The 25,943-nt window shown below is 33.1% G+C and overlaps 2 protein-coding genes across 2 annotated transcripts; both read right to left on the reverse strand.

The window, feature by feature from the left end:
- Positions 1-1,486: 1,486 nt before the first annotated feature.
- LOC116111030 (protein CfxQ homolog) lies at positions 1,487-5,418 on the reverse strand. The gene is made up of 8 exons (XM_031397236.1): positions 5,225-5,418; positions 4,793-4,903; positions 4,198-4,296; positions 3,993-4,103; positions 3,541-3,909; positions 3,418-3,444; positions 2,927-2,971; positions 1,487-2,153 (listed from the first exon to the last, which is right to left on the reverse strand). The coding sequence occupies exons 1-8, from the start codon at positions 5,360-5,362 to the stop codon at positions 1,584-1,586; spliced, it is 1,470 nt and encodes a 489-aa protein (XP_031253096.1). The 5' UTR covers positions 5,363-5,418; the 3' UTR covers positions 1,487-1,583.
- Positions 5,419-11,330: 5,912 nt separating this feature from the next.
- On the reverse strand, positions 11,331-11,988 carry LOC116111000 (ethylene-responsive transcription factor ERF020-like). The gene has a single exon (XM_031397208.1). The coding sequence runs from the start codon at positions 11,980-11,982 to the stop codon at positions 11,494-11,496; it is 489 nt and encodes a 162-aa protein (XP_031253068.1). The 5' UTR covers positions 11,983-11,988; the 3' UTR covers positions 11,331-11,493.
- Positions 11,989-25,943: the final 13,955 nt, after the last annotated feature.

Below are 25,943 nucleotides of genomic sequence, written 5' to 3' on the forward strand. Positions count from 1 at the left end.
TTCCTTAATTTTTATAAATACTTTTTGCACCCTAATTTTATATAATAAAATCCTAATTTTTCGATGGAATATACCAAATTATATGCAATATAAAATTGTAATTTTTTTAATTATTTTCAATTTAATTTATATTTTATTGCTTTTTACTCAAATATAATTTTTTTTTTCCTTCAAACTATTTATGTTGTAATTAAAAATTATTCTTATATCAATGGTTGTTTGTATTTAGCTGTATTATGTTAACAGGTTAGCTATCTGGAATGATTTTTTTTTTTTTTTAATATCAATTCTTTTGAACATTCAGTTTGAATTCTAAAATTGTGTTTGAGAATAATGATAATGAGGCATAAAACATGAGTGAATGAATTCTAAAATTGTATTTGATAGTGATGATAATGAGGCAAAAAATAAGAGTGAATGAATTGATTGTTTACTCTTTTAAGAAAAATAAATAAATATAACGAACGGGTTTTATAAAAAAAATAAAATAAAATAAAAATAAAAATTTAAACTTTTAAATAAGATGTTTCAAACAGTTGGGTGTTTTTAATTTAAAAATGAGGGAACCCTTTTTTATTTTTTTTTTATTTTTTTGAGTAAGCGACTTCTTCCCACCCAAGGTAATGATTCTCACCCAAAAAGTTTCAAAATATGACTTTCTCATTCAAAGTTTATATTCTGCTATTACCCAAAATACATTGCATTTTCTGAGAAAGTGTTCGGAGAGTTACTAGGAGCCAGAGTATGAGGGTTTTTTTAGGTTTTGTAGATTGAAAGCCAATAGATCGAATGATGGTGACTGATTAAATATTCATTATCGAAATCAGTCGAAAATTAGTTAATCCAGCAATAGGTGAGAAATAAGGTATCGAAGTGAAATGAGTTTAATAGAGAGGAGACCGAAAGTTCAAATTATGTGGCAGAGAGAATTTTAGCCACCCAAATCGGCTTTAGGTTGTAATGAAATATTAACTTTTGGTGAAAAAATAGTATTTTGAAACTTTTTAGGTGAGAAAATGTCATTTAAGGCAAACATTTTTTTCTTCTTATGTGGTGCCACACTGACCCAAGCATATAAACCTCTAAATGATAATAATGAGCAAAAAATTTTAAAATTTATTTCTTTACTTTATAAAAATTAATAAATATTTCGTTTACATAAAAAAATTTAAAACTTAATGAAATTATTATAAATTTTAATTAATAATTTTATTTTTTATTTTCTATATGGTAATTAAATTTTGTTAGAGCTTAAATACGGTTAGAAGTTCAATTGGGCTTTTGTGTCTAAAATCTAAGAGCGATCCGATTGAAGATGGACTTCATGCTCTGCTTACTCCAATCTTTTCATCGGAGCCTAGTTGGGCTTTTGAGTCTAAAATCTTAGCCCGATCCGATTCAAGGTGGGCTTACTTTTCGAGTTTTCGTCTTAGGCTCGGTTCTTCTTTCTGAAGCAATTCATACTTCTACATGATAAGAACGAAAATAAAAGAAAAATAATATATTAATTTTATTATCTCAAATACTGAAACTAATGATTACAAACGCTCAAGCTAGCTTTATTTCTTCTAAATTAATCAGTTTTATCGATCCCAAACATCAATGGATCGAAATGAAACCCTCAGACCAGCCTCTAAATCCTCCAATCTGATAGTTCTCAATTCATCACCATCTACACAATCATCACTCAACCTTAAATCCAAATTCCCCTTAGCATTATCAAGCATCGGACCAACCAACCCTCCATTCATCTTCATCCTCTGCTTCTTCGTTGTCTCTCTCTCGATCAAAGCCGCAATGGCCTCAATGCTACAAGAAGAATGCAGTTTAAACCCATAAAGCAAGCTATCTTGATCCTCCTGATTATTGTTCATCTTTATATGGACGATATTCGCTATTTCTTCACAACTCAGATCGTTAAAATAAAATATGTTGGTCACCCTTCTGCAGAAACCTTCGTTGGAAGATATTACACGTTTCATTGGTTCGTTGTAGCCTGCGAATATGACTAGAATTTTTCCAGTGTCCATGACTGACATTATCTCTTCTAAGGCTTCTAAACCGAAGTCCCAGCTTCCTTCTATTTTCTTGTTCATGGGGATTAGTCGGTACGCTTCGTCCACAAAGAGAATTCCTCCCTCTGCTTCTTCAATCTATGCATTAAATTATATAATTTTGTTAAGAGAAAACATACGTTTAGAATCTGTTGAGTTGTCACTCTTGTACCACATTTGAATTTTAAAAGAAAAAAAAAAAAAAAAACAATGGAAGGTTTTTGTTAAATGAACATTCTAAAATGAAACTTAAAATCACGACTTAAACCTTACAAACAGTCATTTGTATCATATAGTGATAAATAGAATCATAGTTAAATATGGAATGAGAAGAGTGATATATATATATAGAAGTTCGTAAAAGTTATTTTTTTTTTTTTTCTGTAATTAAAAGATAATTCTCTCTATTTCAACAAAAGTTCAAAATCCAAATTGAAGAAATAAAGTCGGCAAGTTATCAAGAGAAATGAATTAGTTTTTTTTAAAGAAATTTTTTGTAGTCTATCTACTCTTGGTGTAGAACTGAAAGCAAAAGTTGTTCTTCAATGAATTTCTAGAAGTTTGTTCTTTAATGAATTTCTAAAAGGAGTTAACATATGCGGATTTAAAAAAAATGTGGACGTTTGCACTGGTGCAGGAGAAAATTCACATGAAAATAGGATCTCTTCTGATATGAGTTTCCGGAACTTTTAAGTATATATGACTTTTAACAATTCATTACATATATGTTCATATAATTTTTAGATATCATATTTATACTTACGAGTCACAAGTGTTATTGTTAAAGTAAACAATCAAATCAAGAGAATCCAATCCAATTCACATATTTACCTATCTCTCTATTTACAAACAAATATAAGTAAAGGGTGCACCTGTTCCCTAGTCTTGAGTCCAGTCTCGCCAACAAATTGTACTAACTGAAGGACTACAACATTTTCAAGGCATACCTAACAGTTTGGTAGAATTTCAACATCAATTGGATTTTCTGAAGCCTCAACAATCAAAATCTGAAATCCCTATCATTCAGCTTCTGACTAGAAACAAAAAAAAAAAAAAAAATCATATCACTTTGATATTTAACTGATTAACAAGATATAAATAATGTAGCCAAAGTGATATACATACTTTTATAACACAACGTTTATTTTTTTGTGACGTTTTCTTAAAATATAATTCTTGGAGACAAATGAAATGTCAAAAACCCAATAAAGAGGTCCAGCTAAAGCCCAGAAACCCAAATGTCTTTGAGTGGCGTTAACTGAGCTCATTTAAAACTTCTTCTAAACACCAATTTTAATTAAATATATTTTGTAAATTAATTTTTAAATGGTATTTTGTTTTATTGTCAAAAATAATCTTTTACTATATCTCCTTTTTGCATCTCTTCTAAGTACACTCAATCTTTTCATCGTATTCCTTTGGATTTAAGTGGAAGAAAATACCCCCACTTTCTTTTACGGTATCAGTATTTAGACTATAAATTAATATGATTTGGCTTGTTGAAAGAATGGAAATGGAAAAAGCAATTAATCAACAAATTAAAGTTACCTGTTCCGGGATTGCCAAGGAATGCCATATGAAGATGTTTTCTATTGCCAACTTTGAGCCCAAGAGCTCTACGTCTTTCATCCAAAATCATCCCCTTTGCCCATTTCCGAAGCTGTGCCTTGAGCTCATGCAAACCAACAATTTTTGACAGTTCTTTTTCAAGTGCATCTATCTTAGCTTTCACCTCACCACAACATTCAAGTGCCTTTCTCTTTCGCTGCTCTTCATTATGCGATGTTAATAGCTCACGCAAGCACTCCCCACTTTCCGGCCATTTTGAAAGATGATCTACAGGCGTCATGCCCTCCTGCAACTCGAAGGGTTAGCCAATAATGCACAAAATTATTTTTAGAATCTTAAGATAGACAATGTAATCGCAATCGATATTACATTATCTGTAGCGCTGCAATCAGCGTTGTTTTCGAGCAATGTCTTGATGATTGAGCCATCTTCTGATCGGATTGAGTGACAAAAAGAAAGGTGCAGTGGTGTCATTCCATTCTGCGGGTATAAAATGGCGAACAAGCTGAGTAAAAAGAACACAACAAAAACTAAAAGGGAAAATATATAATTAAGTTGCTAAGAGAATATGCACATTAGCTTTCGCTTCAACGAGAGCACCATGAGAAAGAAGTAACCGTATAGCTTCATTGCACCCATTCTTGGCTGCCACATGCAATGGAGTTTCTCCATACTGCAAAACTCAACAAATTAACACCCAAAATGAAAACAAATAAGCCAATCAAGGAGATCAACTAAACCCTATTAACATCAATTTTTTTTTTTTTAAAGAAAGTCTCATGTAGTGTTTTTTTTTTTTTTTTTTAATGAATTTTATCTTAAACTACACTTATTTTTTTATCAATTAATCGAGTTAAAATTCCATATATATGATCTAATACCAAATAATAATAATAATAATTAAAAAAAAATACCATTTTTATGACTTCACAATATATTATTAATGATCTATCCTCATATTTTTAGTATGAAAGAGGTGTTGTTCTAGAATTTTATACTTAGGAGAGTATAAAGTTATTGAATATAAGATTTGCACTCATTAAAGTGCTTTCACATGTCGTAGACTTTGTTTAAGCATGTTTATTGATATCAAATTAATCAAATATTCCTATGAATAGTACATAAATGTTCTGATTTGGCTATAATAAAACATAATTAATTTTCCATACCATATTCTTGGCCTCCAACTCAACCTTATCGTTTCCTTCCCATTCCAACAGAAATTTAACTATTTCGGCCTTGTCGTAACTAGCAGAAATATGAAGAGGAGTCTCTGACATCTGCACTCAAATTAGTTCAAAGCCAAGATCAGATACATAAAAAGCTCACAAGTATATATGAAATATTAATAAATAAATTTGACGAAATAAATCCAAAATTAATTCTTGAGAGCACAAATTTTAACACCAGTAGCATTACAGGGTAAGGTACTAGGACCCCTCATGATCAATTGAGCTAATGTTAAGTTACCAGGTTGATAATGTTACCGGTCGCTTAATAACTGTTAAATCGTAAAAATCCAAGGATTATTAAAGGTTGGTGAACTTCACCAACCTTATCATATGTATATAAGAGAACAAATAATAAAGAAGAAACCTTACAACGGCATTTCTTTGATTGAGCAGAGAAGGGTTGTCCTGAAGTAGCTTTTGTAAGCCAAGAACATCTCCTGACTGAGCACACTCATGAATATTTTTTGGTTTGTCAAATGTCGGCCGTTTATCCTGATAGCTCTCCATCTCCGACTTAATCTAGTAATTGGCTTAATTAACTTGTCTCCTTCCCTTTTATAAAGCATTAATGGCCCTTCTTTTTTGTATATGTCAAACATCCATTACGTCTACGTCTCTTGACAAAAAGTTGAGATCAAATAATTTAATTTTTATTCACCTACTTTATGTGGTTTAAAGTAGAGATTCTTTGCTTAATGTGAGGCAGTCGTTGAGTCAAATAAGTTAATTACTTTCTCCCTATAGATGCCTGATTTTTATTTAATTTTTAAAAAAAAAAAAAGATAAAAAATTTGAAGTTTTCTTGAATGAAACATTTAGTCGAAAATTTATCTTTTAATAGGCTTTTTAATTCTTATATGAGGAAGTTTTGTTTGGATTTTATAAAAATTATGATATCCACAAATGAAAATTTTCAAAGAACCTTAATACAAATATATGTATAATATTCTTTTATATAAATTATTATATCATCCATCCTCATTTATTAAGTATTTATTAAATTAATCTCTTATATATATTTTTTAATTCATTTTGAGTTAGGTTAATTTGTTTTGTTTAGAATAATATATAATTTGTATGTTAGTATTTTTCATGTTCTTAATTTTCTCAATCATCTATTTGCTTTAATTAGTTCTTATGCGTCAGCTCTTCTTCGTCATGCTACCTTAACTCAAAAGTCAAAAGTATTTTTAATATCTGTCTTTATAAAAAAAAAATGGTAAGAATTATATGGTCTTATATTTTGTAATGAATATGACTAGAATGTAATATTCCATTAAAGAATAAAAACGTAGGTGACTTTTTATTATTATTATTATTATTATAAAGATTATGGATTTTGCTTTTAATGTAAATATTAAATGCATTTAATTACTTGAAAGTAAATAATGCAAACCAATTAGATGTCGACTTCATATAATGAGATACATAAATTTACAATTTATTTGGAATTCAACTTGCACATTTCTTCCCCTGTTTAGTTTAGCAGAATTTTTTTTTTTTTTCTAAACAAAAAAAATAGAGAAAAAGGAGAAACCAAGAAGGAAAAGAGAGCATATTTTATCACTTTTGTAGATTAATTAACTGTAGGTCAATCTTTACTTTATCACTTTTCCAAAAGATGATTCTTAATTAGTAAGAAATGTACCAACGGAATTAATCGTTAAGACGCACAAATTCTCTATTACCTTTTCTTTTTCTTTTCTTTTTTTTCCTTCTCTCATCACCATGTAAGTGATCAAAGAATAATTCATACAGTTTTTATTATTATTATTATTATCATTTTTCCTTTTATTTCTCATTTATGTTTTTGTATAAACTGTACAAGAAATTAATTGTATCCGGACGCAAGCACTGTGTCGTTGTACCTTCAATATAACGCAAAAAAGTCGCCATCGTATGTGGTTTTATATACGTCGTAGTATCAATATCCAGACACGAATATACTATGTCGCTACAGAGAAATATTTACGACTCTGACCGCATTGTGAGAAATATATCTGCCCTTACCTTCGATACTACGACAGGTTGCGGTCCTTGCGGACTTTGTCAGTTTGTTGTGTATTCCGACATTTTCTTCTTAAGTCAGGACATAGTTCGTAGCTCGTAGGTAGAGACAGGATTTCCTGTGGTCAAGGAAGTACATAAAAATATCCATAAAAGAAGTACATAATATAATATCCATAAAAGTCCAACTTATCATTCTCAAATTCAACTAATATAATATCAGTTATACTATCTCGATGAGTAAACTCATTAAAATTAAATAATGTTACATTTACATTTTTTATTAGATTATGATTATTTTACTAATAATTATTTTATTATAATATTAAAATTTTAAAATGATTAAAAATTTATATAGTTGTGACATATATCACATCATAGTATAATAAAAATGATATAATAAATAATATAAATATAACAGTACTCTTAAAATTAATTGAAATGCACAAAAAATAGAATTTTTCATTGTATAAAGACACTTTTATAGTTTATTATATTATTAGTCAAGCTAGCACATATATTCCTCATATAAATGGACATAGAATCTCATATTAAATTAAAAGTTGATGCCAAGAAAATAAGAATTTCCATTATTCCTTTCAGAAACGTGTTCGTATGCAAAGCACCTGTCTATGAAAAACTCATAAAATCTATAAAGGAAGGTACACATTAACTAAACGCTTCAAAAATTAAGATAAATATTTATATATTGATTATCAAGAGGACAACACAAATAAAACCATATACTCAATTAGTCTAAATAAAAACTTAACATTAATTTACACTAAATATTAATCTAATTATTATAAAATGAATAATTAATCAATATATTCTAACCAAATACTAAATCTAAACTAAGAAATATTATATTATAACAGTTGAAATATAAAGCAGCACATACATAATATTGTAACTATGATTAAACAATAAATATTAAAAAGACTTATATATTAGTTTTTTTAAAACAAAATTCAAGAGCATATGGCTATATAAAACAACATATGATTCTACTTTTTGTTTATCTTTTTATATTGACCTAAAATACTAATTTAATTATTATCTTCATGATAAACTTTCTAAATTAAATTATGAGTTGAGAGTTTACATATTGGAGAGAACAAATCAAAATAGAAAGACAGTATAAATTCTAGCATTATCCGCCTTTTTCATAGAAGAAATTGTCTCACAAAATACATATATAGTGATAACAATAAATGGAACCGAGTAGTGCTAAAAAGATCGCATCGACTCCTAAAATGTATTCATGATAAGAATAAGATAAAGTAAACTTTCGTGTAAAATAAAAAGTGGATGCTTTATCACTTAATTTCAAATCTAAATCATAAATCATGACTATTATTTTTTCATTTTTCTCCTTCAAACCTTATTATAAAAATTAAGAAGTACATGCAACTTAATTAACAAAATTTTTACAAAGTGACAAACTTTTTTTATTACATCAACATCCATTAAGAATCTAAGATTGCCTGTTTGGTTAGGCTTCTCTACCGGCGAAAACAATTTCTTTAAAGCTAAAAGCACTTTTGAAAAAATTTCAAATTGTTTGGTTACATTTCAAAAGTGTTTGTAAGATTATAAATATGTTATTTTATGGCTTATAAGAGAAGCTCAAATCCTATAAACTCTTTTTGAGTTTATTAAAAATATTGAAAAGAAAATATCCCAGTTCAATTTTATAAATTTCTCTTACTATATGCTTGTATATTAAAACCTTTTTTGATAAATTAATGTTAAAAACTCCAACAATTTTTCACAAAAGTTCTACTCTAATAAGCTATTCTATGGTAAGTTCTATTTGAAAAAGCCCTACTAAACGGACTCAAGTCTTAGATCCCTTCAACTAAATAAATATATTTTGGGTAAACAATAATTATGTAAACTCAAAAATAGAACCACATAAAAGTAGTCCTAAAATGGACAATATTTGCTCGGTTGAACCAAAACTGTTACAATTTCTCTTAAACAAATAAGCGAAGTATATATCTATTTAGCAGATCCAACTAGTCATAATTAATTTCTCATAAACAAATTTATAGGGTAAAAGTTATCCAATTAATTATCGGACTTCAATGGGGGATTAAAGTTGAACCAAAACTATTACAATTTCTCTTAAACAAATAAGTGAAGTATATATCTATTTAGTAGATCCATCTGATCATAATTAATTTCTCATAAACAAATTTATAGGGTAAAAGTTATCCAATTAATTACCGGACTTAAATGGGGGATTACAGTTGAACCAAAATTGTTACAATTTCTCTTAAACAAATAAGTGAAGTATTATTACGCTTTTTCGGAAAGAATCAACTGCCAACGTAAGTTAGGATAATAAAAAATGAAAAGGGAGTCCATGGTCAATGCCAAGAAATTTAATTATATTTTCCATGGTTTAAACAAGTCTAAGTCGTAAATCTTTGCCTGCCTAACCCAGGAGAGATTCACCTTGGTAAAATCTTTGACTTCTATTTTAACATTCACCTTGGTAAATGAAGTCGGCCAATATAGACATATATCTTTGTCTTTTTAAGTCTAATATTCCATTATTAGCCTAATTGATTAGTCAATTAAATTGACTAAATTATTAGTTTGACTGACAGTTAGTGGTTCACCTTGACCTCAATCTTCTCACCAAAACAAACTAAGCCTACTTAGTACATCAACCTTATAAATTAACATCAACCAATTGGTTTGAGGGTAAAAAAAATTTATTCTTTTAATAGATTTTTTAGATTCAAACTACTTTAGAATAAGTTGACTCAAACATCACAGTTAAAAACAAATTAAAAAAATAAATAATAAATAAACCCTTATAAATCAATGATTAACTAAAGACTCTTCTTAAAAAACTTTATAATACAAATTTCAAAGGAATTTTCTTACAACACGTGAATTACTATTATAAGATAATAAATGATTAAATCCTGATCTACTTAAAACTTTTTATTGCCCAAATTGTGGTCAAACGTACAAGTCATCGGTCATACCAACATCAACAAGATGCATGACATTATTAAATATTTTATAAAAACAATAAAAACTTGTGATGGACATTATAAGGTTGTCATATCAAAGCAAGATACACGAGTATTCTAGAAGTACACGAATTCAAATTACGGTAATTAACATCTCAATCAACAAAATGGGAACATTTACATGTTTTTTATCTAAAAGCAGTAGACATGACAATAATATGTTGCACGAGAGGACGTGAAACGTGAAGTGCTTTTGAGAAAAAAAAACTTTTGCGGAGCTTTCTTTGACAATATGTTAAGAGTTTCTGATTGAAAAATATTGTAATCACGTCTAGAAAGTTTCTCAAAAATGGCAAAATTAGAATGGGATTCCAATGGTGTTGGTGGTGACATCTTATTTGTCGTTGCCAACAACGGTGGTCGTCCCCCGTCGGTGGCAACTGGTTAGCCAATTTCTATATTTTTTATTATTTAATTAAATTAATTGTATAAATTTTGTATATAAAAATTTAGATCTTAAGTATTTTTTTGGGAGTATTTGTATAATTGACTCTTTTAAAGTAGCTTATGAAATCTAAAGGCCTACAAAAATTTGTTTTTAAAATTGTTTTACAAAACATTATTTCATAATCTGCTTTTCTCACAAGTCACAACCACTTTTCAAATGTATTTATTAAACACTTTTTGGCTATTAGCTTAAAGAAATAAATGATAGCAACCATAAGTGCACCCTTAAATACGGTTTAAAATTATATTATCATAATATTTATCGATTTTGAATGTATTATATTATCAATATATATATTTTTTAAACGGCTTTCCATCTTTTCAGTATTAATTGCCTAATTTGAAGAATATTTTATGAAATCAGTCCATAGAAAAGTTTTTCTTTTATTTTTTTTATTATTTTGTGATCGAAAATATCCAAATTAACTTATATATATCTTAATTAATCGAGACTTTAAAGTTAATCATTGGAAAAAAAAAAAATTAAACTCGTTACGCCTTGATTACTATATCAAATAGTCTTATTCCATCATCCAACTGTTTCTGAAAAGTTATTAACCAAAGTCCAAGTCGTCATGTCAGTTGATTTGCTAAGCTAGCAGATATTCTTCCAAGTTTGAACAAAGTCCAGCTTTATTATTTGTCAAATTGACTAAACTGAATATTGGTTTGACTGCCAAATAACTTCCACCTGAATCTTAATGAATCAAAGATTCAGATGGAATTCAATCTAGTCCTGTGCATCTAACAAATAAGTAAACTCTTCTTTTTATTTCAACTTAAATTATATTCAAAGGAGCTTCCAAATAATGTTTAAATTTTGAACTCTTTTTTTACTAGTCCTAAATCATAAATGTGATACACGATTATTAAAACATAATAACGTGTCTTCTGAACTTCGAATAGATACATAAATACAAAACGCTTTCAGGAAATGTGATGATTTTTATTTTTATTTAGTACTGAGAACTGAGAAGTATGTTAAGTTCATTCTTTCTTGCCGATGTTTTATAAAAAGAAAGAATCTGAATCTCTGCACTTGAGAAATTTCAATATGTACGGTGATTTATTAAAAGCTAAATCTTGTCGAACAAGGAAAAAGAATAAGCGAGAACAAAAACAGTAGTTTCACTAATCATAATCATAATCTTCAACAGAAATGCTCAGCTCCTTCTCCTTCCACGTCCCAGAATCATTACTCTCATTGCCCAAAAACTGTGTTTCAAAGCCCTGAATCCCACCACTTTCATTAACCTCCATCGCCTCTTTAAACGACTTGCTCACGATCATCTGCGCATCGATGCCCATCCCGGCATCCGAAGCAGCTTTCTGTACAGACTTCGGTGACAAGGCTGCATCCACACACCTCGCAGGCAACAGTTGAGGGAAGTTAAGGCCATCCAAAGACGGCGGTCTACGTAAACAATAGAAAGCAATATCGTGGGCAACCGCAGCCGCCTCTGCCGTAGCATAGGAGCCTAACCAGAGCCGCTCTGTTGAACCTGGAACCCTGATTTCCGACACCCATTTGCCCCATTTTCGTCTGCGAACTCCCTTGTACTTCTTTTCAGCCATGCTTGGACCACTCTCTGATCTGTTCTTTAGGCTATTTGATTGCATTTCAGAAGTGTTTTTAGAATTTTTAAGTACTATTTTTCGGGATAAAGTTGACAAAAATGTATAAGCTTTAAGGATTGAAGAAGCTTGAGAATATGATGATTTGGAGAAGAAGTAAAGCAAGAGCTTGTATATATAGGTTGAAGAAGAAAAAGTCAGAGGCCAACTGGAGCCAGTGGTATTATAATTTATAGGACGGTGAGAAAGTCAAGATTTCCAAAGGTCAAAATAAGAGAAAGTTTTATCCAATGAAAATAAGGGCTGTGATTGATTGAGCAAGTCCAAGTTTGAGAAGGCAATGCACAAGCCAAAACATTGGTTATTTTGAAAAGTCAATGACCCACAAAACCTTTTGGAAAACGAATTAATCTACACAAAACTAAACTGTTCTCCATAAAATTAACATTAGAGTGGTAAATAGTTTTTAAATATTCATTTCTGTAAAAATCTTTAAATTACCCTCGTTTTTTAATACAAAACCTTAAATCCTACTGTCTTCAAAACCGTAAATTACCCTCCTTAAAAATAAATCTAAATCAAAATACTTAAAAAAAAAAAAAAAAAAAAACATCAGTGGTCAAAAATCATGACCAGCCATCTCAATCCAACCTCAGAATTGTGTGGTTGGCGATATGGGTTGTTGTGGCCAAATTGCAGGCTGCAATCTTGCCACACCTCACCGTGATATAGCCACTCTAAGTTGTATTGCAGCCGGCTCAGAACTCATTATTCTCGAGTCTCGACATTGCAATTTGCCACCACAAGCAGCCTTACTTCATCACTACACGACGCCACTTGAATTTAATTTGGAGTTTCAGTTATTTGATTAGGTTTTGGTTTGACAATTTTATTTGGGATTTCAAGGGTTTTGACTAAGGGTGTTAGTCGAGCCAAGCTGTTCACTCGTGAGTAACTCGGGTCGAGCCCAAACTCGACTCGACTTTGGTTGAGCCAAGCTCGAGATCAAGCGACTCGAGTGTCGAGTCGAGCTCAAGCTCAAGCTCTTCAATATTTGGCTCGAGCAACTCATGAGCTTAGCCGAGCTCAACAGGGAGATATATGCAAGTCTTCAACTACTAGGGGGTACATTAAATTACCATTTTGCATATAAAATTGAAAATTCTCCAAAACCCCTAGCTTCTTCTTCATCCGGCGACTCACTTCTCCTTCTCTTTCCTTCTTCTTTCTTCTCCTTCTCTCTTTTTCTCCTTCTTCTCTTTCTCTCCCCCTTCAATCGTCTAAGCTGTAGTAGGGTATAAAATTGCTACTCACATTGCTATTCTTGCCCGGTCAACTTGATAAAGTACAATTGTTCTAAATCTCGATAAAACGCCTATGTTGCGAGTGAATCTTCTTATGGCTTTAAAACTGGTGCTTATAGGTATACCTTGTAAATTAGGGAAACTTGTTTTGATTCATCAAATTCAACTTGCTTTGTCTTTGCCTCTGCTGCTGGCTCTCTGTCTTGCTTTTGAACAGCTACTAGCTTGAACTTCATTTTGATCTTCTGAGGTTGGATCTCGATCTCGATCAACAAGTTTTGTCTCCCTAGCTCGAGCTCTTCCTATTCATGCCAAGCCAAGCTTTAGCACCTCAAATCTCGGCTCGGCTTGGCTTGATAACACCCCTAGTTTTTATATTAATCTTTATTCTATTTTAAATGGATTATGTATTTTACTTCTTTTAAATGTTAATAAATTGTATTTTACCCAACAGGTTGATTGTGCATTTAACTTTTAGGGTTAAGATTCAAATCACCTATCTTTATTCTAAGATGGGTAATTTTGTAATTGCTCAAAATTTAACACTTTACTTAACGGAAGTCTAGGTCTCCGTTAGTTTTTAAAACGTTTGGAATATCATCGTAGTTTCACAAAATCTAAGGTAGGCCTATGTAAGTTTCCCTTTAGAAATTAGTACTTTGTGGTATAGAATAAATAAATAAATAAATAACGTGCTCAACAATTATGAAGAACGTATTTGAGTATATTCCTACGATATACTCCCACACGGTTAATTTTCTCTAGGTGAAAAACTTTTGTAAACACGTGCATATTTAGTAAAACACATTAAAGAAGGAAATGCTGCAACCCGTGGGGCCAGGTGTCAAGGCAATACTTGCCGTCTTGGCCCTTGGGTTGCCAGAAAGGGCCAAGACATAAAGGGCCAAGTCGACTAATAGTTAACTTTTATGGAGTTTTTTAAAATGCAAACCAAAAATGACGACTAATATTTAACTTTTATTTAATATTCTGTGAAGTGAAGGACTAATCGTTCACATTTAAACATATTTATAAAATAAAATAAAATAAAAAGACCTTCTACGTCGACATATTATATTATACCATTTAATTAAAACATCTAGAGTCTGGACCAGAAAAATGTTCGTTACATGTTACACAAAACTCATTCATATACTTTTATATAAATTAACTAACTAAGAATATACAAAAGCCTCCCAGCTTCATTGCCCACTGCCCAGCCATGGTTAGTTCGATAAAAACTAAATCCTGATGAACAAAAGAGTAAAAGCAAAAAACTACTTGAGATAATCGCAGTCATAATCTTTAAAGACGGTGGTCTATGTAAACAAGCTTAGAATTATATGATGAATATAGGTTGAAGAAGAGAAAGTCAGTGACAAACTGGTTGTATGATTTTTGAGTATTTGATTTAGTTAGAAGAAGGGAGAATCAGAAAACCAAAATTTTCAAAGGTCAAAGTAAGAGAAAGGTTTATCCAATTAAAAAAAAAAAAAAAAAGGACGTTGTTCGAATGTGCAAGTTCAAGTTGGCCCCAAAATTAAATGTTGGGAGACTTGGAAATTTGAAAAATTATGACACTTTGTGGTAAAGTTCCATTAAACAAAAATTGAGTTAATAACTTTTTTTCCACGGAAAGAAAAGATTAATGACATTTTTCTATCCTGACTTTTAATATACCTATGTACTATCTAAATATTATGTTTCTCTCTAGTTTGGGTGTGAAGTACTGTGATTTACAAAAGAAAAAAAAAAGTTTTTTTTTTTCTCTTCTTAGCCTATTCCATTACCAGCAATTGCTACCAGCATTGGGGAGTGCTAGCGACCAAAAAATAAAAAAACAAACCACAAATATTGCAAATAAACACTCCTCTATCGTCTTTCAAATGTCAACCCAACAAACACAAAAACTGAACGAATCAAATCCAATTAGGTGATCAAAACTTGAAAAATCCTAAGGTAGGGAAGCTTCAATCGTCAGTGATTGGTGAGCAAATAGGATCAGGAATATTGGGGCTTTTAGAGAGGAAGGTCCAGGGAGTTGATTAGTGGTGATATGGACGATTTCCAATAACGGAATCGACAGGAAAAGCCCATTGTTGGTTCGCACAATTCTTGCCATTTGCTAACCGATTCCAGTATCTACAATCCCTTTTGAGACCATCAATCAACTCACGAACCCCCCCATCTCAAAACCCCCAACCTTCCCGATGCCAATTGCACATCGTTTGTCGCTCTCCACCATTTAGGGTTTCACTGTTTTTGTGCCGATTTTACTTGATTCCAGTGGCCAAAATCCAATCTTCCACCACAGTTTCAACCCCCAATCTTCCCTTTTCAAAACCCCTCAAACTCCAGTATTTGATTACTCACTATTTGTGAATATTCGTTCTCTACTGTTGGCTGTCCTTTGGAATTTTAATTTTTGATTTCAGATGCAAAATATTTGTTGATCATTATGTCCTCATTTGTAACGGACTTTTGACCATCTTGCCATTCCCCACAACAAAAATTACAAACAAAATTGTGTTTTGCGTACTAAAGTAGTATGTTAAAAGTCTGAGGGTTAGAAACTACCGTTAACTTTTGTTTGGGTGGGAAAAAGTCATTAACTTGACAAAAAATAATGTCGGAATACCGAGTCGATATAGATATATATTTTCCGATGCTACTCTCTTGCATCGGTAAACTTATTCCCCAACCAGCTTTTTCCGGTGTTTGAATGATGTGGGCGCCGGTGTAGGAGAATTCTTTGAGTGACGCGCCGATATAGATATATATTTGCGCATTTTAGAAAGTCTTTTTTAATGATGTTATTAAATTTGTAAAGTTTCAGATTAAGTATAGAGTGATTGTATTATTACAAAATTATAAAAATTAAATATTTAAGATAAAGATGTTAAAAGTTGAGGTTAATTTCTTTGATGTAAAGCCATTGCCCTACAATAACGTCAAATAACTAGAAATAAAAAAATGTGTCAGATGTGTTTTAACTTGAATTGCCGTTTAAAGGACTGAATAAATAGTTAGTTTGTTTATCATAAACAATCCTTTTCGTAGAGCCCCTTAGCTAAATTGGTCAAACAGTCAAATATTTATAGTTCGAGTTGATTACAACCTTGAACCTCCAGCTGAATCTTAATTAATCAGTATAAATCAAGATCTGATTTGGTCACTAATACAAGATGTAGACTTCACTGCATGTCGACCTACTATTTTCTTAATTAAACAAAGTTTTGATGAAAAAAAAAAAAAAACAGAAGATCGAACTAGTAATTGAGATAACTATAATCTTCAACAGTTCGATAACTATAATCTTCAACAGCTCCCATAATCATAACTCTGATGATCACTTCCCCAAATGGCGTCCCCCGGCTCTGAATTGCACCGCTTTCTTTCTCCTCCCTTTCATCTTTTCCCGATCTACTTCCTATCATTGTGCATCTATCCCAATTTCAGTGTCCGACGCAGCTTTTTGCACGGACTTTGGCGACATAATATTCGCTTTCACACAACTGGGAGGCAGCAGTTCGGGGAAGTTACGGCCAAACAAAAACAACGGATGACGTAAACAATAACAAGTGACGCCGTGGGCGACTGCGGCCGCCTCCTGCGTAGCGTAGGAGCCTAACCAGAGTCGCTCTTACGAGCCTGGAACCCTTAACTCAGATACCCATTGGCCCCATCAGCCATGTTGGACCACTCTCTTCTCTTCTGTTTCTCATTCTTTTTTGGGTTGCTGAGGTTGACAAACATATATAAGCTTTAAGTCAGTGGCCAACTAGAGCTAGTGGCATTGGAAGAGGGTGAGAATCCAAAGGTCAAAACAAGAGAAAGGTTTATCCAATGAAAACAATAGGACGGTGCTTGATTGAGCAGTTCAACGTCAACATTAAATGTTGAGACATGGAATTTTAAAAAGGGTTATTATCCCCAAACTCCCAAGAGGTTTGAGTACCTTTGAGGTATGAAATAATATTTCTTATATTTGGAAAATGGTCTCACATACATCCTCTGGTCCGAGTTTATTAATGGTTAACAAAAATTGACCAGGGCTAAAGTTGTAAAATGACAAGTTTTGTGCAATTCAACAGAAAACTCACTCCATCTGCCACAGACGTACACTGTCACAACCATCGCTACTGGCAATACCTCCATTATAAATCGTCTCGCTGTCAAAACCAATAGAAACGCCACAACCACATGCCACAAAATCCAACCATGCAATCGACAGGAAAAAATCTTGCCCGTAAAATAGTCCAAGTGCTGTCAGGACAATAGGAGTATTATCCAACCAAAATAGTTCCTGAAAAAGAATTGACGCACCACCTAAAAGCCAGAAAACGTCAAATCTCGCCGGACAATGACACGAGTAATGGTGCCAGCACCATAAAACTCGCCACCTCAAATCTACCTAATGGTACCACTCTCATCATTTAAGGAGTTTCTAATCATTTTTACTTAAGAATGTAAANATCTTACTGGATCCGGAACTAATCTACCGGAATACTAAATTGTTATTTTAGTTTATGTTGTATTTTCTTTTAATTTTAGTGTTTTTAAATTAGTGTTAATTTTTATTTTGAGTTATTGTAGTTTAATATTTGTATTGAATAAAGTTCTATTTTTAATTTTTCATTATTTTTTAAATTATATCATTATTATAAATTTATTATTATAAATAATAATCAAATTAAATTAAATATAAATACTCAAATTTAGTGTGATTTTTGGTGTAAAATTTAATATTCAAATTAACTTAACAAAATTTAAAAAAACAAAAAAAACCAAAATTAAAAAAAATATATTTTTTTTTATTTGTGTTACAGTGCTGCGCCATTTTGGCACTGTAGTGTTTGGCGTGGATTGGAGATGCCCTTAATGGTCATCTTCTAATGTTACTATTTTCCCTTACTTAAAAGCTACAAAGGGAGGTGTGGGATGACAATTTTCAAAACGTAAAGGGACTACTTGGTGAAAATCAAAACTGATAACGCTTTTAATATTAGTACTTCGTGTTCAATGATTCAAAAAGAAAGAATTTTCCATTATATTCCTTCAATATATTCCAACTTTCTCTTGGTGAGAATCTTTCATAAACACGTGCGTGTTTAGTTAAATACGTTAAAGAAGGAAATCCTGCAACCGTGGAGCAAGGTGTAAAGGCGATTCTTGGACCTTGAGTTGCCGTTGAAAATAGATTTATATTTAATATTAAATAGACTTAAAATTATTAATCAATTAATATATATACATATCGTAATTTTGTTTATATATTAATGTTCACATGTTTATATATTAAAGAATGTTATAAACCATATACATAGTAAAGTGCGTGCAATAAAATCTGAAAAGACTTATAAACGGCGTGATATAATACAACACAAACCTTAACATTCTAACTTTTCAACTTAAATACTAAAAAAATGGTAAAAATTAGTATCACTAATCATCTTTCTAATATTTACAATATACAATAAAGATTCAAAAGCCCTCAAGACTTCACTGCATGTGCTACTATTTTCTTTATTAAACTAAAATAAATCCTAAAGAACAAGAACTAGTAATTGAGATAACCAAAATCTTCAACTGAAATGCTTAGCTCCTTCTCTTCCCAGCTCCTATAATCATAATTTTGATTATCATTCCCCCAAAACGGCGTCTCCATGCTCTGAATTACGCCGCTTTCATTCAGTTCCCTTACATCTTTTCCTGATCTACTCACTTTAATTTGTGCATCTATCCCCATTCCAGCGTCGGAGGCAGCTTTTGCATGGACCTTGGTGACATAACATTCGCGTTCACACAACTGGGACGCCGGAGTTCGGGGAAGTTAAGGCCAGACAAAGACAGCGGTCGACGTAAACAATAAAAAGCGACGTCGTGGGCGACAGCGGCCGCCTCCTGCGTAGCGTAAGAGCCTAACCAGAGCCGCTCTTGTGAGCCTGGAACTCTTATCTGTGACACCCATTTTCCCCATTTTCTTCTGCGTACCCCCTTGTATTTCTTCTCCGCCATACTTGAACTACTCTCCTTTGAGCAGCTGCTCATCATCAAGCTCTCATAAAAGATTTTAATTAAGATATTTAGAATGCTATGTCTTGGCAGAGTAGAAAGAAGAGGTTATATATAGGCTGAAGAAGAGACGAAACTCGGAGGGAAGAAAGCCACCAGCAAATTAAGAGGGTGTTTGTCTAAGCTTATAAGCTGGTCACACTTGCTTATAAGCTCTAAAATTAAGCTGACCTGTTTGTTTATAATTTTTTTGAGCTTATAAGTTGAGTTTATAAGCTAAAAAAAATAAGTTGTGGGGAGGTACTTTTTTTTTTTTTGGCTTATAAGCACTTTGCTTATAAGCTAGTTTGACCAAATATATTACCACATTATCCTTATTTAATTTTAAAATTCCATAGTGTGCCCTTATTTAATGTAATACTTTTTTTAGTAATTTTATAATAAAATGTACTTATAAGCCACATTTTACCAAACACGTCAATTACTTATCAGTCACTTATAAGTACTTTAACCAAACACGTAATTGCTTAAAATTTCAAATGCTTATAAGTTAATTTTAGCTTATAAGCAATTGTTGCTTATAAGCTAATTTTTATAAGCTCAGACAAACACCCCTAAGGCAGGTGATTAAAAATTTGCCAACTGGGTTTTATTGAAAGATAGAGAGGGTCAAGATTTTCAATGGTCAAAGGAGGTAAGTAAAGGTTTTATCTAAGGAAAAATGTGGACGGTGCTTTAATGAGCAAAATTATTGCGGAGCTTTCTTTGACAATAAATTAGAGTTTCTGATTGAAAATATTGAATCACTTTTCTAGGATAAACAAAAACAATATTGTAATCAAATCCGAATTTCTTGTAATACATTTTTTATGTAAAAAAAGTTTCTCAAAAATGGCCAAATTAGAATGGGATTCCAATGGTGCGAGTGTGACGTCTTATTTGTCATTGCCAGTCCGTCAACGACGTGGTCGGCCTCCGTCGATGGCAACTGGTTAGCCAATTTCTATATTTTTTATTATTTAATTAAATTAATTGTATAAATTTTGTATATAAAAATTTAGATCTTAAATATTTTTTTAGGAGTATTTGTATAATTGACTCTTTTAAAGTAGCTTACGAAATCTAAAAGCTTACAAAATTTTGTTTTTGAGATTCCTTTTTAAGACATTATTTCATAATCTGCTTTTCTCACAACTAGTTTTCAAATGTATTTATTAAACACTTGTTGACTATTGGCTTAAAGAAATAAATGATAGCAAACATAAGTGCACCCTTAAACACGATTTTAAAATTATATTATCATAATATTTATCGATTTTGAATGTATTATATTACCAATAAGGTTTTTTTAAACCGCTTTCTATCTTTTCAACATTAATTGCCTAATTTGAAGAATATTTTATGAAATTAGTCCTTGAGAATTTGTTTTTTTTTTTTTTTTTTTTTTTTTTTTTATCGGAGGTGTTTGAGCAGTTTGTGTGTACTTTAACTAATTTTTTGAAGTCCTAAAGTTAACCATCAGATAAACCTCTGATGGTCATCCCTACTAGACATTAACAATTGAGAAAAATCGAATTCAGAATGTCTTAATCAATATATTAAAAAATCCCTATTTAATCACCCGGCCAAATATGGGTGTTTTATTAGAGATCATGGTTGTTAGTATCCTACGATACTCGATACGTATCATACGATACGATTCGATACAGGTCGCCAACGATACGTATCAGAGAGTGTATCCTAAACCATTCGATACGTTGATATGTATCCTACGATAAGATACGTATCCGTTCGTATCCTTAAAAATATCGATATAAATCGATATGACTTTATTAATTTGGGCCAAATGTCCAAAAAAAAATTCGGGTCGAAACCGGGTCACTCAACCCGATTCACCAAAATCTGTCCAAATTTACCTATTTTGCATAGAGAAAGTGAAAAGGAATATGTATTGACCATTTTACATGATAATAATAATATAAGTGGAGATATAGATATTGACATTGATCTTGGAATTTTGTGATTAATTTTGATTATGTAATACCGTAATTTAAAGTCAATAATACCACAAAATTCTTTAATTAACTTGGGGATTATATTAATTTTTAGAAAATTTTGATTATTTTATTAATTTTTTTGAAAAAGACGTATCTTACGATACGATACGATACGCGATACACGATTCAAAAAATTAGGTTTTCGATACACGATACGATACACGATTTGATAACCATGTTAGAGATAATTCCACAGATCATGGACTAAATCTAATCACAGAAGAATAGCCAAGAATCAAGGACAACTGATTGGACTAATCTTATGAATCAAGGCTCACAATGGTTACAATCTTCACAGCCACAATTATAGATAGCTTTCCTAGAATAACTTTTAAATTCTCTGTATATATTTAGCACTGTATTTGTTTGTATTATAGTGAGAAATATTGTAGTCAGTTTTATCAATATACTGTCAATATTCAAACTTCATCATGGTATCAGTAGAGCCATCCTCTAACGAGAACCCGAACCCCAATTCCCATAACCCAATCTCCACTCCACCCTCTCCCACTGAAATTCCCTTGATTGCCCTCCCTATCTCTGCCCATATCAACGAAAAGCTCACTCCTTCCACCTTCCCTCAATGGCATGCACAGTTTGAGGCTCTTCTTATTGGCTATAACCTTCTCGATTACGTTACTAGTGATCATCCATGCTCCTCAACCAATAACACCCCTGAATCCATCCTTAAAAAATCTCACTAGGTCAGGCAGGATAAACTCATCTTTAGCGCTCTTTTGGCTTCCACCACCCCTACAATAACCCCCTTCATCTCGACTGCCAAAACTTCAAAAGAGGCATGGACCAAACTAAATACTATGTATGCCAGCAAGTCGCACACCAGAGCTATGCAACTCAAAGAAGAGCTCACGATGATTCAACAGGAAAATAAAACAGTTCAGGAGTACCTTCATACCGTGAAGTCTCTTGCAGATGAGATTGCTCTAATTGATCATCCATCTCTGATGATGATCTCACTCTCTACATTCTCAATGGCTTAGGACCTGTTTTTCGTGAGATTGCCACCCCGATACGTGCCCGTGAAAAATCCCTCATGTTTGAGGAGCTTCATGACCTGCTCGTAGGCCATGAGGCATATCTCTGCCGTCTTGAAACCGCCACTCAGCAACTGGTGGCAACGAAAAACTTTTCCAGTCGCTCTGGTAGCAATCGCTCCAGTGCGGCTCCTTCAAATGGCAACACATGCTCTCGGGGCTTCAATAAGTCTCATGGAAGTAAGACTCAAATTAGGCCGAACAATAGAAAGCCTTTCTATAATGGAGGGAAACCCACAGGCCAACGCCGCTATCAGCCCAAATGCTGTGTGACCAGCTAGGCCATGTTGCCAAACAGTGTCCAAAACTGCACTTTTCGGAGCCCACTGCCAATTGTGTTTCCACCTCTCATCATAAGGATACCAAATGGTTAATTGATTCTGCTGCGTCTCATAATATTACAAGTGACTTGGCAAACTTATCAGTCCACTCGGAATATGATGGCACCGATGAAGTTGTAATTGGTGATGGTTCAGGTTTGCATGTCTCACACATTGGTTCTTTGGTTTTTCATTCTCCAACTTGTACTTTTCAATTAAGTGATACTTTATGTGTTCCAAGTATTCGCAAAAATTTAATATCTGTCCATCACTTTACTACCCAAAATCATGTTTTTATTGAATTTCACCCCTCTTACTTTCTTGTCAAGGATTAGATCATGGGGGTGACACTTCTCAAAGGTGCATGTGAAAACGGTGTGTATACGCTTCCGGACTCATTGGTGGGCTCATCTCCAAAAATGGTTGCAAATGTGCATGAGAGGACGTCAATTGATGGGTGGCACAAGCGGCTTGGGCATCCCTCTCACAAAATTGTAACCTATCTTGTTAATGTTTTTTCCCTTCCAATAAAAAAGAACATCAAGTGTCAACTCTTTGTACTTCTTGTTCTATCAATAAAGCCCATCAACAACCCTTTCATTTAACAAGTCTTAAAAGTCATGCACCTCTTGATCTTATTTACACAAATGTTTGGGGTCTTTCACATATTGTTGGTCTTGATGGGTCCCACTACTACTTAATTTTGGTTGACCACTTTACTAAATATATGTGGTTTTATCCCATACAAACCAAGTCAAGAGTTAGTAGCATCTTTCCTCAATTTAAAAATCTTGTTGAAACTAAGTTCAAGCCAAAATAAAGAGTATTTACTCGGACAACGGTGGTGAGTTTGTGGCTCTTAAATTTTTTTTTTTCAATACATGGTATTAGCCACTACACCACCGCTCCTCACACTCCCTAACAAAATGGCGTTGTTGAACACCGTCATCGTCATCTTATCGAAACAGGACTTACTCTTTTAAAGGATGTCGACTTACCACTCTCATATTGGCCTCATGCTTTTCAAACGGCCGTTTACCTCATAAATCGTCAACCAACCCCTCTTTTACAAAATAAATCTCCTTTTGAAAATTTGTTCAATCAACCACCAAATTATCGAAAATTAAGGAAATTTGGTTGTTTGTGTTTTCCCCTAACCCGACCTTACAATACTCACAAGCTTCAGCCCAAAGCAAGCCCCTGTATCTTTTTAGGCTACTCTCAAACTCAGAGTGCATATAGGTGCATGGACTTACAAACCAAGAGAATTTATCTCTCACGGCATGTCCTTTTTCACGAAAAACAAAAGCCCTTTTCTTCTTCACCTGCGGCTCCACTCGACAACTCCTCTACCCTGTCGCGGTTGCCCATCACGCCGCCTCAAATACCGCAACCACCACCATTGCAAATGGACGGTGCACTCGCTTCCTCATCACCTTCAGAATCGCTTCCTCTCATCGACTTCCAAATGCCACCCAGTCAATCTGAATCTCTCCCTCAGTATGTAGACAATCAATCAACCCATGACACATCTCGCCCCCATTCCATGACCACACGCTCGATGAACAACATCTACAAACCAAAGCAATTTCATTCGGTCTCAAAACACCCCATTCCACCCACCATTGAACCAACTTGTGTGAGTCAAGCAATCCGTGATCCGCAATGGAGGAGTGCCATGTCTGATGAGTTAACGGCACTAATGAGACATCACACGTGGGACTTGGTTCCCCCAACCCCTCACTGTCAACCAGTGGATTGCAAATGGGTGTTTAGAGTCAAAAGCAAATCAGATGGGTCTGTTGATAGGTTCAAAGCGAGACTTGTCGCCAAGGGTTTCAATCAACGCCCTGGGTTGGATTACAATGAGACATTTAGTCTGATTGTAAAACCCACAACAATACGGACTGTTCTGACCATTTCTATGATGCACAGGTGGTCTTTGCAACAACTAGATGTTAACAATGCGATTTTGCATGGAAAATTGAATGAAACTGTATATATGATTCAACCCCCTGGTTTCAAAGATTTGTCAAAACCTAATCATATTTGCAGGTTATAAAAGACCATTTATGGTCTTAAACAAGCTCCAAGGGAATGGTATTTGGATTTAAAGAAAAAAATTATGGAGTTTGGGTTTGAAAATTCCAAAGCCGACAGCTCTTTGTTCATCTATAAAACTGCCTCTGTTTTATGCTTCTTGTTGGTATATGTAGATGATTTGGTCATCACTGGCAGCAACAATAAGTTTGTGAGCTCAATCATTGAACAACTTGGAGTCTCTTTCTCCCTAAAGGACATGGGGTCTCTTCACTTTTTCCTTGGCATGGAAGTCATTCCCACCACAGTTGGACTTTTCTTGTCTCAGCATAAATATATACATGACATTCTCTCAAAAACAAACATGCTCGGTGCCAAAGAGGTGTCCACTCCATTGTCCACCACAACAACTCTCACACTTATTGATGGCACTTCCTCTGTGGACAGCACAAAATTTCGGCGTGTTATAGGCGGACTTCAGTACCTCTCTCTTACACGTCTAGACATATCATTTGCTGTCAACAAACTTTCACAATTCATGCATAAACCCACTGCTACGCACTGGACAGCAGCAAAGAGACTCCTACGATATTTGAAGCATACCATTTATCATGGTATTCACATCCGCAAAAGCTCTAGCTCCAATCTAATTACTTATACCGATGCTGATTGGGCCGGCAACTATGATGATAGAAGCTCAACATCTGCCTATATTTGCTTCCTTGGTTCCAATCCAATTTCTTGGAGTTCAAAAAAACAAAGGGCTGTTGCAAGATCATCCACTGAAGCGGAATATAGAGCCCTTGCAAATGCTGCCTCTGAAACCATCTGGTTACTGTCCCTATTTCAGGAACTCAGCCTGACTCTCTCTTCTTCATCAACATTGCTTTGTGACAACTTGGGTGCCACCCAACTCAGTTTTAATCCCGATCAACACTCTCGGATGAAGCACATTCAAATAGATCTACACTTTGTTCGAGATATGGTTCAGAAAGGCATGCTGACAGTTCATCATGTAAACACTCGAGATCAGCTTGCTGATCTCCTCACCAAGCCCTTGTCCAAACAACATACTGAACAACTAAGCTTCAAGATTGGACTTGCCAATGGCAGCCCTATCTTGTGGGGCGTATTAGAGATAATTCCATAGATCATGGACTAAATCTAACCACAGAAGAATAGCCAATAATCAAGGACAACTGATTGGACTAATCT

The sequence above is a fragment of the Pistacia vera genome, unplaced genomic scaffold (assembly GCF_008641045.1).
Source record: "Pistacia vera cultivar Batoury unplaced genomic scaffold, PisVer_v2 Contig623, whole genome shotgun sequence".
Lineage (NCBI taxonomy): Eukaryota > Viridiplantae > Streptophyta > Magnoliopsida > Sapindales > Anacardiaceae > Pistacia > Pistacia vera.

Coding starts and splice junctions, on each gene's coding strand:
- LOC116111030 (XM_031397236.1), bottom strand. CDS start 5,362: ATGGAGAGCTATCAGGATAAACGGCCGACATTTGACAAACCAAAAAAT. Junction 4,904..5,224: donor TCAATCAAAGAAATGCCGTT/GTAAGGTTTCTT, acceptor ATTTGAGTGCAG/ATGTCAGAGACTCCTCTTCA. Junction 2,154..2,926: donor GACTCAAGACTAGGGAACAG/GTGCACCCTTTA, acceptor TTTAATGCATAG/ATTGAAGAAGCAGAGGGAGG.
- LOC116111000 (XM_031397208.1), bottom strand. CDS start 11,982: ATGCAATCAAATAGCCTAAAGAACAGATCAGAGAGTGGTCCAAGCATG.